The sequence below is a fragment of the Emys orbicularis genome, chromosome 5, assembly GCF_028017835.1.
Source record: "Emys orbicularis isolate rEmyOrb1 chromosome 5, rEmyOrb1.hap1, whole genome shotgun sequence".
Taxonomy (NCBI): Eukaryota; Metazoa; Chordata; order Testudines; family Emydidae; genus Emys; species Emys orbicularis.
In genome coordinates, this window is record NC_088687.1 from 87,920,601 (window position 1) to 87,940,542 (window position 19,942).

Below are 19,942 nucleotides of genomic sequence, written 5' to 3' on the forward strand. Positions count from 1 at the left end.
TCAAGTGGACAAAGAGAACAAGAGTATGTCTACAAAGCAAAGAGACACCTGTGGCTGGATCGGGCTCACGGGGCTGTTTGCATTGTTGTGTAGACTTCTAGGCTCTGGGACCCTGTGGCTGGGAGGGTCCTAGAGCCTGGGCTCCAACCTGAGCCTGGAAGTCTACACAGCAATGAAACAGCCCCGCAGTGCGAGCCTGAGTCAACTGGCACAGTCCAGATGTGGGTTTTACTTTGCTTTTGTGGACATACTCCAAGTATGGCCTCAAGAGACCATAGCCAGTCAATACACTGTTCACATGAACGCTTGATACCGGGCAGGGGTATATCCCTACTGCTCCCCAAGCTAGACAAACTCAGATTGGAAATAAGGCGTAAATGTTTAACAGTGAGAGTGATAAATCCTTGGAACAATTTACCAAGGGCCATGGTGGATTCTCCATCACTGACCATTTTTAAATGAAGATTGGATGTTTTATATAAGATCTGCTCTAGGAATTATTTTGGGGAAGTTCTATGGCCTATGCCTTACAGGTCAGACTAGATAATCACAATGGTCACTTCTGGCTATGGAACCTATGAATTCCCATCCCCACTCATAAAAATGCTACATTTAAGACTTGACCAGGATGAAGAATAAGTATGAATGTAAAATAGGGAAGGAAACCTTGACTTCCCATTTTAGAGCTTTTTTTAAAATGTTCCTCCCCAAATTAATTTTAGATGATTGTAACCTCCTGCCAGTCAGAGTTGGCAGTAACAAGGGCCGGGTTTAGTACCTAAGGGTTCCTTTTCACCAATACTACACAAAACTGTCTCGAGCCCCCACCCAGTGACCTGGGACAATTCTATACCTCTCCCTTCCCCCCCCCCCCCCCCGCACTCCCGGGCGCCTCTAAGAGGCTATACTTCCCCCCTCGCAAGCAAAGAGTCTGAGTGTAGCAAAAAACTTTTAAGAAAAGGAGGGAAATAATGCGGCATTAATTTAGGGCAACACCACAAACAGGGTTTATAAACACAAACCATGCGCAAAAGACCCACCACCAAGTAAGTTGGGCAGTGTCCTTTTTCCCTCAGGGTCTTAAGTCCAGTAACCCAGAAGTCCCTTTAACATGGACGTCCCTTCTCTGCACCCCACTCACAGTTGCTGTCCTTAGACAGTGCAGATCCAGAGTTCAGAGGTGCATCTGCAGAGTTCACCTCCCACCCTGGGTGGTGGGGGCAGGGGAGAGGAGAGGAGGCACCTTACTTGCCCCGCTGCTCGGGCACTCACTCACCACCCCTCTTCGTGGGGCTCTGCTCTGGCACTCTCCACCAGCCGCCCTGCTGGCTGCACCAAGATGTCTTCAGGGCCCCGCCTCTTAACACAGCTCTGTGATTTCCTCTCTCAGTGGGGAATCCTAACTGCTGGTGCATACTGGGCAGTCTCTTGCATCAGAGACACTGTCCCAAAGCAGGTCTAATACTTAGATCTAGGTATCAATGATTTCAGCTCTGCTGCCTGTAACAAGACTCTCAATTGAGTCTAAACCAGCTCTGTTATTACACAGTGGAGAAAGAAAGGGTCAAATGATGTCTGGGGCCTTTAGGCAAGGCTCATACTATCAGGTACAAGTACCTATCCCCACCCTCTCTCAACTCATGGGCTTTGGAATCCATGTCCCCTGCCTAGCAACTGCCATTTAGTTGAGGATGAGTCCCTCAATTGGGAAATGCTAAGTACAGTTCTGCTTCCCTTGATTCACACAGCAAGGATAACAATGCTTTATTACTCCTGCCCCAATAACAAGGAGACTGGGGATCCCACACCAGCCAAAAGTGACCATTTGGGCAAGCAATCCCATCATGCTGAGCACCTAGGCAAGGTGGGTGTGCCCATGCAAATGAGATCAGCTCCTGAAGTCCTTTTCCACAGCTCACTGCTAGATGTCAGGGGAGAGTTCATTCGGACTCTACTTGCATGATGTTAACATTACAAGAGACTTCTTAATGCAAAAATCTATTGTCATATATAATATAACTTCACCTTGACCCTGCCCTTCTCCACCCACAGAGGAGAGGGAGCTTGAGGAAAGGTAGTCCTCATCTAACCCTTCCAAGGGTGAGAGGACCATGGAGAGAATGCGCAGTCATTGAGTAGGGTACTAGTGGCTGAGATACGTAGCCTGCCCTAATCAATGTTACTGCCCCACCTTCCAACAGGAGCCCAGAAACTCCTCAACCAGACATTAGCTCCTTCTGCTGCCCTCGTTTCTAATTCCTCTTACCGACTAAGGAGAAATCAGGGCTCTGCTTTTGCTTTTGCCAGAGATTGGGTACTTGTGCTATAATCTCTGCTGCTGCAAGTAGTTTATTTTAAACACCGTCTCCCGTTTCTTGTTAAACATTTCGTTCTGGTTCCTCTCCACTTACGCAGTGTCTATATTGCAGCTGGGAGGTGTAATTCCCAGCTCCCTTAGAGACCCACATTCTAGCTCTCTTTGAGCTAGGGTACTAAAAATAGCAGTGTGGCCAGGGCGGCTTGGGCTAGCCACGAGAATACAACCCATCAGAGATTCTTAGTATGTATTTGGGGTAACAGCCCGTGGTGCTGCAGCTACACTTCTATTTTAGTGCTCTAGCTCAAGTGGACCTAGAGCGTGAGTCTACCAGATCTAGGAATCTCACCTTTTAGCTGCGGCATAGACATATTCTTAAGTGAGTGTATGTAGGACTTCTCCATCAGTTGATAAGCTTAATAATGCTGTTCATAACCATAAAATGCAACTGACCAGGTGCAGGTTTTTCTTAAATCTTTCTTTGTACAATACAGCATATGAACTACTGTCATACATGGTCTGAATGGAGTAGCAGCTTCATTCACTGGCCAAAATGAAGTGGCATAATAGGAGATGGCTGAAAAGCTTTCTCCAAAATACTTACTGCTAAAATGCTTCTGTCAAGCACATTTTGGGCTAACAGGTTACTGAACTCTGACATGTCTTAAGTCAGGAGTGGTGTTGCACATTATTGTATTTCAGTGAAAAGTAGGAATTTGAGATAATTTCATGAAAAGCACAACAGAAAAAATTGGATTTAAAACACTGAATAACTAACAGAAGTGATTAACGCTTTGAGAGGATGACAAGCTATAAAATAACTTGTAACTTTAAGTATGAAAGGCAGAGGCCTTGAGGTGGTGGTACTTTGCTGCTGTTTGTTGCCACTTCTATATTTAGATGTAATAAGGTAAATTTAATTTTGGAATACATCTGAAAATGTGTTTACTAACACTCCTTATTAACTTAAAACTATTAAAAGTATCTTATTTTTTCCATTCTCAATTTTCAATAAAGAAAATTGACTTAAAGTAGTTTTTATTCATCTAAGTCATTGTTCCGCCATTTTAAAAATCTTTCTAATGGAGGCTATAGTTCAGAATCAATTTCCTCTTTAACTATATGTTGATTCTTAAAAAAAAAAAAAAAAAAAAAAAAAAAAGTTCAGGGTTTTAAATGATCAGTAACCTTAAGTTATTTTCTTAAATTGGACAAGTTCTTATCATGGATCTAGTTTTAAATTTAAAAACCTAATCTAAGTCTTTGGTTTTTTAGGAACAAAGAACAAGTCTGGTTCACTGAACCAATGTATACCAAAATCAGCTGGACCATTTCTTCCAGCAAGGAAAACCAGTGAGCCAAGAGGCAACCAGCCATTGGGTAAAGTCTTTCTCATTTACACTTTGCAGTCTTCCCTTTCTTTAGTGAGAGCTCTGCTGTTCAATTTTGAAATGCTCAAGATTGCCAGTTCTAGCAGAGCTTCAGCTGTAGCTGAAACTTTGAAAGTGGAGATGGATTTCACAAATCTGTCCCCAATACAAAAATCCCTAATTTACTTTTTGTCATCAGAGTGAAATACTAACCTTTCATTTTCTGGAAAAAAGATTCAGGGGCCTGTAATGTCACTTGTTTATCTACATTTAAATTTGTATTTATAAAAACAAATGTTTTTTAAACAGGATTTGAATAATGCTTACTTGGAGTATACATACAAGATGAGGCCCAAATTTAGCCCCTTCTTGGAGTTTTTGTTTAATTTAGATAACAGCTCTGCCCCCTTACCTCCCTGTCTCAGATACCGAAACCCATTTTAATGCTGAATTAGAGTTAAATTATTAGAATTAAATTAGAATTAAAAGGACATATCTAGTTGGTTGTCTTCACATTTAAAAGTATAGAAATGAATCTTCAGGAAAGGTTCTAGAATCTGACATCTTGTCATAGGTATTCACTGACTACTCACAAAGTTCCTATCATGTGGCTTAGAGTTAAAATTGAACTGCATCAGACACTGCATCAGACTAATGTACAGTAGTTAAGATACAATGCAAATTGTGTTGCCTCCTACTTACTGAAGCATATGCTTGTAAGGTCTCACATGGAGATCTCGATACTTCCTGTGCGCAGCCAGATGAGTTGAGCCTTTTAATTCTTTATTTTTATCTTTGCAAATTGGACCAAGTAACAGTGTTCTTGAAAACCAATAAACCTACTCTAAAATTCTTTATTTTTAAGTCTCTACCGTGCAAGAGTTATCAGTAATAGTTCCACTTACTTAGTTTTTACACTAAAGGTTACTGTCAGTTATGTGGTCCTTAGGTCATACTAATAAAAGACAAATTAGCTTTTTTCCCTCCTGTTAACTTGAAAGGTTACATTCTTTAGTGTGTAACCACTGGTTTTTCTCCTTTTTGAGAAGGATATGTAAATGTCTGCCCACAGATTAAAGCTGACAATTATTACAGGCCACTTCATTCTTAAAGGCCTCAGAAGTGGCAATACTGTGGACAGAATAAAATAAAATAGTACTATCTGGCTTACATGAAGCACAGCACTACCAGTGCTAACAAATGGGATAGTTAAAGGTCAAGCTCTTAACTAGTGATATCAATTAAAAGTGATTGATTACGGTAAAACAGTTCATAATTAACAGGAATCTTGTCGTGTTTCATTCTCACATATCTTACCAGCAACTTAATGTCATAGCAAATTTTGGGATTAATATTAATATCTTACTGAATTACATATGCCACCACACAAGGAGGGTACATGAAAGGAGGCTGGGAAGATGCTTTTTTACCCATCTACTGGAACTTATTCATAAATCTTAATACAGTTTAGAATGTTACATCCATATCTTCTCTGAACATTATAGGTACTCCTGTACTGAATGGGCCCCGAAGACTATTGTCGGGTTTCAATTCCGGTGAGTTCTCCAATCCTGTTTTCTCCCCAAATTGTTGTTAATGGATAACAAGGGGAGGTCCCCACAATTATATATCCTTATATGCCATCTTTAAGATGCTTTTGGTATAGTATCCTAGTGTTTCATTCTTAAATTAAGTAGCCTCACAAGAAGTTAGTATGATGTAACCAACCATGAAGACTCAAGTTTCAAACATACAATTTTACCTTTTTTCTCTGTGCTTTAGTTCTGTGCTATTAGACCATCCAGCTGCCAAACTGTAGAGTCTGTACTAATATTTTTCATCTATATGCTTTGTAGACAAAATGGAAGTTTTTAAAAGCAACATACAAGAAACATATGGGTAACAAATTTGGATATAGTTACTTTGCAGTTTAGTCATGTGGCAATAATTTGTTAAAACAAACTTGATCTGGTTTGGGAAAAATAGAAGATTCATGTTGAACAGAAGCTTGTCCTTTTTTTTTTTTTTTTTTATGGCTTGTGCTGACATTCTTGACTTTTTTTTTTTTTTAGTAGCAGCAGCCTCAGCGTATGTTACTGCATGCTGTGCTTGAATGGTAGGTTGCAATTAACTAGAAATGTTGGTATCAACTTGTGTGACATTGGGAAGAGTGACAAGAGGTTAAAAAGTGGCTGAAATTCTAAATAATTCTGTTCTGAGGCTTCTGTTTTGTTTAATAGTTCTTCTCTCTCCTATATTTCATACCAGTCCACAAACGTGGAGCTAGTTCTTACTCAGCCAGTTGATAGAGGCAGAATAAATCTTGGGTGGACATTCCCTTGTACGTAAAGAACTTTCCAACTCACTTGAACAGATTAATGGGGTCTTTGTGAAAAGAGAGAAAAGGTCTGTGATAGGAATACTAAACTTGCCACTGGAGCATTAATGTGTCCCTTCACTAGAACTAGAAGCTTGTTGGATGCAACATAGGGTGGAAAGGTGCTACATGTCTCTGGAAGACACTACCACCTCCCAAATGAAGATTGGATGTCTTTCTGAAAGATGTGTTCTAGCTAACCAGAAGTTATGGGCCTAATGCAGGAATTACTGTGAGAAATGCTCTCTTGTTGTTCAGGAGATTAAACTAGATTACAAATCACTTTTGGCCTTAATCTGTGGATCATATGTTAGCTTTTACTAAACCAATACAAGGATTCCAAGTGTCTGGAATTTGATCTTGTATACAGGAGAAGAGAGGTTTTTTTTTTTTCTTTAACTTGTCTGCTTCCTTTCTTTGAGATCTTCTATTACAAGTTCATACCCTTGCCATGATGCAGCAGTTTAGCACAGTGACTTTGAATAGAGTTTTACTTTGGTTTCTGCAGTCACTTACGTTTTGCTAGTGTTACTTTTTAGTTTCAGTGGAGTTCTGTGAGCCCATGTGTCCGTCAGTTCAGAGAAGCAGAAGGGGTAATCTCACCAAGATTTAGCTATTTTGTCACCATTTGTTGGCAGTGGGTGCAATTAAACCTATGCATCTGGACTGGAATAGAGATCTCTGGGGCAGGGCCGGCTCTAGGCACCAGCGCTCCAAGCATGTGCTTGGGGCTGCGCTTTCCAAGAGGTGGCACTCCGGCTCCTTTTTTTTCCGGCCCTGAGTGGAGGTGAGCTGCGGCGGTGGGGGGGCATGACGAGGGCCGCAGGAAGTAACCCTGGGGGGGGGCACAGGAACCGCCCCCCCATAGCCGCAACTCACCTCCGCTCCGCCTGCTCCCCTGAGCGCGCCGCCGCCGCTCTGCTTCTCCCCCCTCCCTCCCAGACTTGCCGCACGAATCAGCTGTTTTGTGGCAAGCCTGGGAGGGAGGGGGGAGAAGCGGAGCGGCGGCGGCACGCTCAGGGGAGCAGGCGGAGCAGAGGTGAGCTGCGGCGGTGGGGGGTGCGCGGAGGGCCGCAGGAAGTAATCCTGGGGGGGGGGCAGAGGAACCGCTCCCCCCCCCCAAACTCACCTCGCCTCCTCCCCCGAGCGCACCGCCACTCTGCTTCTCCCCCTTCCCAGGCTTGCCGCAAAACAGCTGATTGGCATGGCAAGCCTGGGAGGGGGGAGAAGGGGAGCAGTGGCGGCGCACTCAGGGGAGCAGGTGGAGCGGAGATGAGCTACGGTTCCTCTGGGGCCCCCCCCCAGGGTTACAAGCTGGGAGGGAGGGGTAGGAGGGGAAATGCACCGGCCTGGGGGAGGAGGCGGGGCCGGGGATTTGGGGAAGGGGATGAAATGGGGCAGGGAAGGGGCGGAGTTGGGGCGGGGCCGGGGGGGCACAGGAAAATTTTTTTGCTTGGGGCAGCAAAAAAAAACTTGGAGCCGGCCCTGCTCTGGGGGGGTGGGGGGGGGAATGTTGGGAAATGAGTTTCTCTATTCGTTTGCTAACAAGTGAGCCACACTTTGTACACTGAAATGCATAATTCATCACATGCCAGTGAAAGTTGATCCTCAAGTTAAAACACTTTATTTCCTGCCCTTTGGAATTATGGACCATGCACCATTTTGTGCTCACAAGCTTTTCTAATGAATTTTTTTTTGCTTTTTCAGAAGCTTACTTTTTTGTTTTTCATTCTTATTGATCAGATTACATCGAGCTGTATCAAAGTGAAAAAAATTGTGTGAGGAATACTGAGGGGTTTTGTTTTGGATGTTCTGTAGTACAATGCTTTTACACTTCAAGGAAAAGTCACATGATCTTTCTTCAGAATTAACTGAATGCCCAATGCCAGCTAGTGCCATGCAGAATGAGGCCCAGCATCTTTTTTTTTTTTTTTTTTTTTTTATTAGCTTGCGGTTCTTAAGTAAAGCTTTTGTTCTGACATTTTAGACATCCGTCTTTGACTTAACTGTGCGGGTGTCACTCTTAGTGAAGACCAAGTGACATTTTTATTAACTGTCCGTATGCTGTATCTATGGCAGGGGTGGGCAAACTTTTTAGCCCAAGGGCCACATCTGGGTATAGAAATTGTACGGTGGGCCATGAATGCTCACAATGTTGGGGTTGGGGTGTGGTTGGGGCTGAGGACTCTGGCTGGGGGTTCAGGCTCTCGGGTGGGGCAGGAGATGACGGGTTTGGGGTGCAGGAGGGTGCTCTGGGCTGGGACCGAGGGGTTCAGAGGGTGGGAGGGGGATTAGTGCTGGTGTGGGGAGGTTGGGGTGTGGGGACTGGTGGCTCGGGTGCAGGCTCCAGGCGACGCTTACCTCAAGCAGCTCCCAGAAGCAAGGGCATGTCCCCCCATCTGGCTCCTACGTAGAGGCGTGGCCAGGCGGCTTTGCTGCATGCTGCCCTGTCCGCAGGCGTCACCCCTGCAGCTCCCATTGGCCGTGGTTCTCGGTCAATGGGGGCGGCGCTTGGGGCAGCGTGCGGAACCCTTTGTCTGCCCCTACATGTAGGAGCCAGAGTGGGGCCATGCTGCTGCTTCCAGGAGCCGCGCAGAGTGGCCATCGACCCTGCTCCCCCACTGGAGCACCGGAGTGGGGCAAGCCCCAGACCGAACTCCCCAGCGGGAGTTCGAGGGGCAGATTGAAATGGCTGGCAGGATGGATCCAGCCCACGGGCCATAGTTTGCCCACCCCTGATCTTTGGCATAAGGACCCTGTAATCTGCCAGATCCACAGAAAGTCTCCTACTGATAATAGGTTGATTGTGATCTTTCTGTGGTAATGAAATTTGTACTTAAGGAAGTTACTGCTGCATTTAACGTCACTGGAGGAAAAGAGACTTTTAGAATAGAGTTTTATCTTCTGACTATTTGCATATGTAGTTCACCCATGCTCAAATTGGGGGCATTATTTAGATATAAACTAATTGTCCTATTCATCAGTAGGGTGTTGATATCTGAGTTTCAGGCGCTCTACAGATTTGAGAAGACATCACTGCACTGGTTTTATACTTTGTTCATGTTTGGAAGACTTTTTTACAATCATAAGAACTAAATTGTTTTCAAATAAGAGTTTGTTTTCTCTGAAATCTAAATCAGTCACGCTGAGCTTCAAACAGACTGGATTTTGCCTGAAGGCCAAGTGCTTTACAACACTGGCTTATTGCTATGCCGAACATAAAATTTACGTTCATTAAAGGAAGTTGTGAACTTGAGGTTTAACACCAGTCTCTACTAAGAACACAGAGCTTGTCAAATCTTTCAACCTGCTGAGCAATTTAAAGAAAGAACATTATAAAATAATGTGTTCTATTGCTAATGTAAATACTTCTAAAATTCTGAACTTGATTTAAAAAAAAAAAAATCCCCCTGCGTGTAACGTGAGCTGGAAAGAGGATGCAGCTAATTGAAAAGTACATTCTTCTTCGAGAGATGTCCCTGTGGGTGCTCCACTCCAGGTGTTGGTGCGTCCCTGCGCCTTCGCTCGGAGATTTTTCGTAGCAGTACTCGTACTGGCCACGCATGCGCAGAGGCTGCCCCCCCCGCTGTGAGTCTAGGATAATAGTACGCATGCGTGGCCAATCTCCTCAGTTCCTTCTCTACCGTCCCCGGCCTGAGACGGAGCTCAGCAGACTCGTTAGGAAATCCTTCACTTTCTTACAATTACCTGTTATAGTAGTTAGTTTGTTGTCAGTTCTTGTTAGTCTAGTTTATTAGTTCTTTATCTGTAAAAAAAAAAAAATTTTCTCAGCCGCAGCCGCTTCTACCATGCCTGGCTCCACAGGCTTTAAGCGCTGCTCAACATGCAAGGATGCTATCCCACTCTCTGATGGCCATTCTCTTTGTATAAAATGCCTGGGGGAAACACACATTCCCCAAAAATGTGCCCACTGTACCAAACTCAGTTCCAGGGCACGAAAGGACAGGGAGCTCAAATTGAAACTGCTCCTCCTGCAGAAGTCTATCGGGTCAGTTTCAGACCCAGGCGCCGACTCCGGCTCTACTGCCCGACACAGCCCCCCTGCTTCAAAAAACCTGAAGAAAACTTCAAAGAAGGGGCAGCCCTCTCCAACAAGGAAGTTGGTGAGGCACAAAAGTGCCTCAGGCAGGTCAACAGTTTCCCTGCCTGTGTTTCCTCGCCTCAGCACTTTTGAAGAGCCGGGCTCCTCAGGCACCGCACGAAAGCCGCCTCAGGTTGCGGCGGCGGCGCGAGGCTCCGGTGCCGAGGCTTCAGGCTTTCAGTTGCCTGCCTCGTTTATGGCACCGTTCAGCACCGAGATGGACGCGGTGCCGACATTTCCCACCCTGGCTGACCCTCAGCGGGCTGATGTTGCCCCCCCGGCACCTACCACGGCACCGGCAACCACGGCACAGACTGACAGGGAGATCAAAGGCAAAACCCCTGCTCAGAGGAATGTTCCCTCAGGGCAACTTCCTCCTCCACAGTTTTCACCTCATGCAGGAGCCTCACCTCTTCAATTTACTCAGACAGCAGATCTATCGGTGTCACCTACTCTGCAGTCTCCCCTGATGACTGCCTGTTTTTCTCCAGTGCATGACTCAGGATCAGAACAACCTTCCTCCAGTGAGGAGGAAACTGATCCACAGGCAGTTTTTTCTCCTGATCAAGACTCCCACACCCCAATCAACAGGGGTTACAAACAAATCACCTCAGCCTGTTATCAGGATCCTGCCCCATGGGGAGTGAACCCTTGGATGGCACCACCTATGCCCTACCCACCACCATGGCAATGTTGGGCACCATGGGTATCGTACCCCCGAGAACACATGCGCTACGGCACTTCGACCAGGCGCAACGCCGGTTTAGCACCGCTACGTGACGGATCTGCCGGTGACATAAGATACCAGGCAGCACCGTCACACTCCCAGGAGCAACTGAGTCCTGCTCCTATTCCAGCAGAGCCCGACGTAACGCCTGAGGAAGCCTTACTTCCCCTTCCTCCAACACCGTCGGATGACTATGCAAAATTCCAAGACCTCTTTAAAAGAGCTGCCGGTGACTTAAAAATTAACTTGGAGGAAGTCACTGAACAACAGCATGAGCTAACAGACATCCTGCAGCCCTCTTCTTCCTCTAGAGTGGCATTGCCAATCAACGTAGCCCTTTTAGAACCCGCTAAATCCATCTGGCAGAATCCAGCCACAAGCCTACCTACCTGTAAACAAGCGGACAGGAAGTACTTCATCCCGTCAAAGGGCTCTGAATTCCTTTTTACCCATCCGGCGCCAAACTCCTTGGTAGTGGACGCTGCGAACCAGAGGGCCAAACAACAGTACGCCCGCTCCACCCCGGCCAACAAAGACAGTAAACGCCTGGACCTCTTCGGCCGTAAAGTATATGCATCCTCGACGCTACATTTTCGCATAGCTAATTATACCGCAGTCCTTGCAAAATATGACCACAAAAACTATAGTAAGTTCATGGATTTTATTGATCACATCCCAGAGCAGAAGAAACAACAATTCACAGCTCTGGTTTCCGAGGGACAAACCATATCACGCACCGCTCTCCAAGCTGCCCTCGATGTAGCTAACACTGCAGCAAGGTCGACCGCCACAGCAGTGGTCATGCGACGGGGTTCATGGCTCTCTTCCTCCTTCTTCCCTCGAGAGGTCCAGAGCACCATTGAAGATCTTCCCTTCGACGGGGAAAAACTTTTTGCCTCCACCACAAACGACATGCTTCATTCGATGAAGGACGCAAGAGCAACCCTCCGGTCCCTAGGTCTCCAGCCACCTGCGACCAGAAGACGACAATTTAGATACCAACCTTATCAACGTCCACGCTACCCCGCATTTACACAACATTCCTATAGACCGCGGGAACAACAGCAGCCGCCTATCTTTGGACACCGCCTACGACCATTCTCTCATCAATGGCAAAAAAATTACATCCGACAAATGGGTCATAGAGGTAGTTACAATTGGATACGCCATCCCCTTCCTCTCCCTCCCTCCCACCCACCCACCCTCACCGTCCCTCTTCAGGGACCCATCTCACGAGCAACTACTCTTCCAAGAAGTGCAGCATCTCCTTCAACTGGGAGCAGTAGAAACTGTGCCAGAACGACACAGAGGGAAGGGGTTTTATTCCCATTATTTCTTAACAGAGAAGAAAAATGGGGGATGGCGACCAATCCTCGACCTCAGGCGGCTCAACAAATTTGTCAAAAAGCAAAAGTTCAAGATGGTCACTCTCACCACTATAATCCCAGCGCTGGAACAGGGCGACTGGTTTTCAGCCCTCGACCTACAGGACGCCTATTTTCATGTGACTATACACCCGTCCCACAGACGATTCCTACGCTTTACTCTCGGCTCCACACATTTCCAATACCGGGTTCTCCCCTTCGGACTGTCCACGGCCCCCCGTGTTTTTTCCAAAATCCTAGCCGTAGTTACAGCCTACCTCAGAAAACAAGGGGTCGTAATATTTCCTTACCTAGACGATTGCCTCCTCAAAGCTTCAACGTTCGACGAAGCTCTCCGATCCATACAACTTACCATCGATTGTTTCCTATCTTTAGGCCTGCAAGTAAACAAAAACAAATCCACATTATACCCCACCCAACATCTGGAGTTCATAGGGGCATACCTAGACTCCCGGACGGGGTTGGCATCTCTCCCACCAGCCCGCTTCAATTCTATAAGTCAACTGGCCACAACGATTCGCAACAGTCCCCAGATGACTGTCCGGGACTGCCTACAAATACTAGGTCACATGGCCTCGTGCACCTCCATCGTCCAAAATGCACGTCTACACATGAGGTGCTTCCAAGCGTGGTTGGCCACAGTGTACAGACCGAATGTGCACCTTTTAAACAAGACTCTCTCCATACCTATCCGAGTCAAAGATTCTCTACAGTGGTGGACAATTCACTCCAACCTCTGCTCTGGAGTCCCCTTTCTTCAGCAGGCTCCATCCCTCATACTGACGACCGATGCATCTCTGACAGGATGGGGTGCACACATGTCTCACCACACAGCCCAGGGGCTTTGGTCTTCAACCGAGTCCTCTCTCCATATAAACGTCCTAGAACTTCGAGCCATTCGCAATGCGTGCCGTCAATTCCTGCCACTGATCAAGAACCAACACGTACGCATAATGACAGACAATATTGCATGCATGTTCTACGTGAACAGGCAAGGGGGAGCTCGATCCCACTCTCTGTGCACAGAGGCTCTGAAGCTCTGGAACTGGTGCATTGCGAACAACATCCGGGTATCAGCGGCCTATCTTCCCGGAGTGATGAATACCACAGCGGACGAACTAAGCAGACGTTTCCCGTGGGATCACGAATGGGAATTAAACGAGCACACCATTCACAACATATTCCGCATTTGGGGCTACCCAGAAATTAGACCTCTTTGCAACTGCAAAAAACAAGAAATGTCCCAATTTTTGCTCCAGAGCAGGGCTAGGCAAACATTCCTTGGGAGACGCATTCATGATCCCATGGAACCAAAACTTACTCTATGCGTTTCCCCCGATACCGGTTCTGAACAGGGTCCTGATAAAAATACGAACAGATGGGGCCAAGGTGCTCCTAATTGCCCCATCATGGCCCAGACAGCCCTGGTTTCCGTTTCTCACCAAAATGTCGATTCGACCACCAATCCCCTTGCCTCTCATTCCGAACCTCCTATCACAACAACACGGCCGTTTTCTCCACCCCAACCTACCCATGCTCCACCTCAAAGCATGGTTCCTCCATGGTTCTCCCAAAACGAACTAGATTGCTCTGAACAAGTTCAAAGAGTGCTCCTACATAGCAGAACACAATCTACTCGCACCACCTATCTATGTAAGTGGAAACGATTTACACACTGGTGTTCAACTAAACAACTTAGTCCCACGTCAGCATCTCTTCCGCTCATACTTGAATACCTATTGGACCTTAAGCAATCCGGCCTTTCTTCCAGTTCCATCAGGGTCCATTTAGCTGCTATTACAACTTTTCATGACAAAATCGATGATACTTCTGTATTTGCTCATCCGATCACCAAGCGCTTCCTCAAGGGACTACAAACCCTATACCCAGACATAAAACCACCCACCACTCCGTGGGACCTTCATCTAGTTCTATCTTGCCTAACTCAGCAACCATTTGAACCCCTAGCCACGTGCTCCCTTTTACACCTTTCGATGAAAACAGCATTTTTAGTGGCAATTACCTCCGCCAGGCGGGCAGGAGAAATAGCAGCTCTTATGGCAGACCCACCATATACGCTATTTTTCAAAGACAAGGTTACCCTTCGGTTACACCCCAATTTTCTTCCTAAGGTACACTCGTCATTCCACATTAATGAGCCAATACACTTACCAACCTTTTTCCCGAAGCCACATGCGAACTCATTCGAAGCCTCAATGCATACACTAGACGTACGTAGGGCCTTGTCCTTCTATTTGGATAGAACCAAACCTTTTAGAAATTCTTCCAGACTTTTTGTCTCCATCGCGGAGCGTTCCAAAGGTACGCCTATTTCTACCCAGAGACTTTCGAACTGGATTTCCCAGTGCATCCGGTTGTGCTATCAGATAAAGAAAGCTACACCTCCAGACGGCATCAGAACACACTCCACTAGATCTATGGCTGCCTCTGTAGCATTCTTACGCAAAGTTCCCCTGGCTGATATCTGTAAAGCAGCCACCTGGTCCTCTGAGCACACATTTGTTAAACACTATGCCCTTACTCAAGGCCCTCTATCTGATATACGTTTGGGCAGGGCTGTACTATCAACGGCGTTCCTATCAGATCCGAAGTCCCTACCTCCTTAAGATATACGGCTTTTAAGTCACCTGGAGTGGAGCACCCACAGGGACATCTCTCGAAGAAGAAGAGGAGGTTACTCACCCTGTGCAGTAACTGACGTTCTTCGAGATGAGTGTCCCTGTGGGTGCTCCACTACCCACCCTCCTCCCCTCTACTTCGGAGTTGGGGTAGCCTCCGTTGTAGAGAAGGAACTGAGGAGATTGGCCATGCATGCGTACTATTATCCTAGACTCACAGCGGGGGGCAGCCTCTGTGCATGCGTGGCCAGTACGAGTACTGCTACGAAAAATCTCCGAGCGAAGGCGCAGGGACGCACCAACACCTGGAGTGGAGCACCCACAGGGACACTCATCTCGAAGAACGTCAGTTACTGCACAGGGTGAGTAACCTCCTCTTAATGTGGAGCATGAGTAGTGGCAAAATCTAGGGCTGGCTTGGATTCAGGTTCAGTTTAATTCAAAATTGGAACAATCGGGTTTTTGGTCATTAGCGAAGAACTGTTTTTGCTAGGACTCAGCAAGGACTTAATCTCAGGGATTTATGGGTACAATATTATGAATCTATTAATTTGTGGGGGCTTTTGTGAAGGGCAGAGGGATTTGGCCATGATTAATTGGATTCATATGGTAATCACTGATATTTTACAGAAACTATAACACCTATTGCGTTGGAGCTTAGCTGTGGGTTATTAAGGATGTTCCATGTGGTGACTGTTTCGAAGTGTAACTTTTGCCTAGATATGCTTATTCACCCATTAGCACAAAAGGTCTTGCTTATATTTAAAAATCTGTGTTCAGGGTTCTTATCTGCAGTATGGCGTACTTTTCCGTTTAGGTATCTATTTGTAGAATTAAGTGACCTTTAAAGATCGTGAGTGAAAACAGCCATGACCTTGAGGTGTCCACTCTGTCTACATTGATTGGTATAGACCACAGCTGAAGTGCTGGATTGGTGAAGGATATGTAGAAGGAGGTACAGAATTTAAGCCATAACACTGTCTATTGTGAAAGTGCAGTTAAGGCATGACTCCAGTGCTATTTTTGTATATGTGGTGTGGCTACTGATTTGAGCAATCGTTTTAGAAATCCTAGATACAACTTAAAAACCTAACGTTAGTTCACAATAGCAATTCTGCAGATAGGTAGACTGCTATTGTGCCAATAATTGAAGCTGAAATTCTGAATAGAAAGTCCTGGCATTTAGATTTAGACACCAGTTCCTAAATCAGCGTTTCTCAAATGTGGCCACCGTGGCCAAATGCAGCCACCAGGGGGCTTTTCTTGTGGCCACAGCTGCCTGGGCTGTGATGGTGGGAGAGGAGGCCTTCAGTAGTGTTTGGGCCCTGCCCCCCCCCCCCCCGGGGGGGAGACAAGCTGGAGGAGCAGGCAGCTAGTGAGTTCCTCACCTTCCCAGAGTCGGGATTCAGCCCTTGGGTGGTGGGTGGAAGGCTCTAGCCATAGGGCTTTAGGCTCCATTCCCAACAATATTCAGGTTACTCCCAGTCCCAAAGAACCAGTCACTTTTCCCAGGTATTTTGCACCTCTGATCACACACCAAAGACAGTGCTTGTAGCCAATCCTACAATTTACTAACTAAAGATTTATTAAGAAAAGGAAATGAGAGAGATTTACAATGTTAAAGGAGGTAAATATACACACAAATGAGTTAGTCTTAGGGTCCAGAAAGTAGTAGAAGCTGTTGTGATGTGCAAGCTCTAGAAGTCCTTTAGGGCTAAGCAGCTTGGGGATCCTTTCCTTTTGCTTAGAATTATTGCCCTCTCCAAATTCCAAGCAGCATAATGACAATTTCTTCTTGACAGCGATTTTTATTCCTTTTCCCCCAGAGTTCAAGCTGTCATGGGATGAGTATTTGTCCCCTCTACATGGGTGTGGGGGAAAAATAAACAGTCTTTTCTGATGATGTTCCACAGTGGCTTGTCTGGTGTCTATAGGCCTTTTGTGGGGCAGGCGATGACACCTCTTGTGGTAAAGTAGTATTTCACACTTGTTAATGCTTCTCTCCTCACTGTGGGGATTTCTAGTTTCATAGTAAACACTTTCATAGTAACAGAACGAACAGTTAACGATTACCTTGTAACATGGGATACAGATATAATAAGTGAGATTAATGTATGCAGCAACTCACAAGCATTTAATAAAGTCCAAACACTAAACACATCTCTATTAATCTAATACCAGTTTTAACAACACTAGCACACAGGTGAGCCAGATTGATTTCCAGCTATGCATTTGTCAGTATTCAGTGAGGTCTAGGGGCTTTGACATAAGCTGACACCAGGTCTGCCAGCATCATAAATACCAAATCAACATGGCACATGTTGAATGGATAATAGTGGCCGAGAGATCTCAAAATGTAATTGTAAATGGAGATTCATTACATAGGTGCTGGCTTGAAGTGGTTTCCATTATATAAGGGGTATACAGTTTGGTCAATGGTTCTCATCCCAGCCACTATCAAAATTGTTCCAGCATCCCTGAATCGTTGAGTGTTGTTTCGAGTGGAATCCCAAAGGGATTGGTTCTTGGCCCTGTGCTGGGTAATACTTATCACTGACCTACAAGAAAAGAAAATAATTTATTTCTAACACACAGACAGGGCCGGCTCCAGGCACCAGCCTGGCAAGCAGGTGCTTGGGGCGGCCACTGCGGAGAGGGGCGGCACGTCCAGCTATTTGGCGGCAATTCAGCGGATGGTCCCTCACTCCTGCTCGGCGCGAAGGACCTCCCGCCGAATTGCCGACGCAGATCGCGATCGCGGCGCTTTTTTTTTTTTTTTTTTTTTTTGGGCTGCTTGGGGCGGCCAAAATCCTGGAGCCGATCCTGCACACAGATTGGGCGAGTGGTAAATAACAGGGACTGGTCACTGGTGCAAAGCAATCTGGATTGCTTGGTGAGCTGGGTGCAAGAAAACTGAGTTTCAGTAAACCCAAATGTAAGCATGCAGGAACAAAGAATATAGACCATACTTGCAGGATGGGGGACTTTGGGGAAGCAGTAACTGGGGGGAAAAATTGAGGGGTCATGGCTAAACACGAGCTTCCAGTGTGATACTATGGCCAAAAAGGTTAATGTGATTCATGGGAGTATAAAAAGGGAATCTTGAGTAGGAGTGGAGAGATTACATTACCTCTGTATTTGGCACTAGTGTAACTGCTACTGGAATGTGTCCAGTTCTGGTGTCAACAATTCAAGGATGCTGATAAATTGGTGAAGGTACAGAGAAGAGCCATGAAAATGATTAAGATTGGAAAACATGGCTTACAGTGATATTCAAGGTGCTCAAAAAAAGACAGTCAAGGGGTGATTTGATCAGTCTACAACAGAAATTGGGGAACAGAAATTTGAGAGTAGAGGGCTCTTCCAATCTAGCAGACAATAGTATAACAAGATCCAGTGGCTGAAATAAGACAAATTCAGACTCAAAATAATATATATATATATATATATTTTATAACAGTGAGTGTAAATTATCATTGGAACAACTTACCAAGGGCGGTGGAAGATTCTCTATCCTTGGAACTTTTAAATCAAGATTGGATGTTTTTCTAAAATGTGTGCTCTAGTTCAAACTGGAATTGATTCAGGGAAGTTTTATGGCCTGTTATACCGATGATCACAATAGTCTCTTCTGGCCTTATCTATGAATTGAGATGGGGAAATAATGGATCATTTCAGTTCACTGGCAGTTTTGAAAATGGAATAATTTTGGTTTGGGTCAGCAAACTGAAAAATTAGTTATTCACACACATCTGCTGTGTGGTACAGCTTGTGTTGTGAGGTGCAGAAAAGGCTGCTGACCCAGGAACTCCTGGAAAGACTGCAGCTACTTTAGTCCTACAGGTTGCAGTATATCTGATTAACAGCAGGGGACATCTGACCCTGCAGCAGACCATACACGGCAGTGGGGAGAAGTTGCAGAGAATACAGACTGTATGAGGCTATTCAGGTCAGCCAGCCCGGAGTCAGAATATAACAGTATCTTTGCACACTCCTTCATGCTTCTGCTCCTGCCTTTCCAGACCCAGCTTCTGTTAAAGACTACTTCAAAACTGGATTGATGGGTGCTGATTAGGAGGGGGGGGGAAGAGTTTTTGCCCAGGACCATCAGGTGGGAGGGGACTGGTTCTAAGTAGAAGGTGAAGAGCATGGTGTGTGGGTATATGAATGTAGTAGGGAATTAAGTCAATTTGTGAATGAGGTTGTGGGTTAAACTGGATATGTGAAGGGAGATGGTAGTGTAAGAGGGAGGAGGAGAAGGGACTTATAGAGCAACAGTAAAGTGGGCATCCCATCCTGCCCTCGTGTGTAGTGTCCCAATTTTTTATTCTGAAAGAGTACCCCTTCACCCACTTCTTCACCAAAAATACTCATGTGACCATCTTGTCCCAACCAGTGCCACAATTTGAAAGAGGATCAATCTGCAAGGAAGAGTATGGTAGAATACACATTGCTACCTGCAGCTCAGCTCCACCATTATTTTGGGCATCAACCACCACTGGGAAAGACCTACTTGTCAATGGTAAATAGATTTTGTTTGAGAGAGGGAGAGCTAAGAATTTCTGCAGAATTTAAGCTTTTGTTTTAAAAAAATATATATTTTCTGCCTTATGGATGTAATAACTTTCCAAATGTAAAGCGATGCAGTGATGTATTTCTGACCATGCAAATAGCTACAGTATCTCAGATACAGCTTAGCTTTCAAGTAATAGTATAACATTGTAATACTATTCAGAGTTGTGGGTCGCAGTGGAACTGACAAGAAAACTTTAACCTCATTTTTCTTCTGCTTAGAATAGCAGTGAGCTGTTATTTTCCATGTACAATTATAGGGTTCCCCTCAAACTGCATGTTTTCTAAATTTCCACTGGATTTCTCTGGAAGAAAGAGTGCTGCGTATACTGCAACAGGCAGAAGCACTAATATTAGGTTAAAACATGAAGCTTGCACAATTCAGCTAGAGAAATCTCAAAAGAATTAAGACAGAGCTCCTGTTATTGCTAGGGAATTAAGACTGTCATAGTT

At 45.5% G+C, this 19,942-nt stretch overlaps 1 protein-coding gene across 2 annotated transcripts in view; it reads left to right on the forward strand.

Annotated features, from left to right (window-relative positions):
* The window catches only part of MTUS1 (microtubule associated scaffold protein 1), a 151,542-nt gene that overhangs the window by 23,126 nt on the left and 108,474 nt on the right, over positions 1 to 19,942 (forward strand). The window contains exons 5-6 of one of the 2 annotated variants that reach the window (XM_065405100.1): positions 3,593 to 3,697; positions 5,193 to 5,243. The exons of the other annotated variant lie outside the window; for it this stretch is intronic. Coding sequence (XP_065261172.1) covers positions 3,593 to 3,697; positions 5,193 to 5,243 — 156 coding nt within the window. The remainder of the gene's footprint in view (positions 1 to 3,592; positions 3,698 to 5,192; positions 5,244 to 19,942) is intronic. 2 annotated transcript variants of the gene reach the window in all.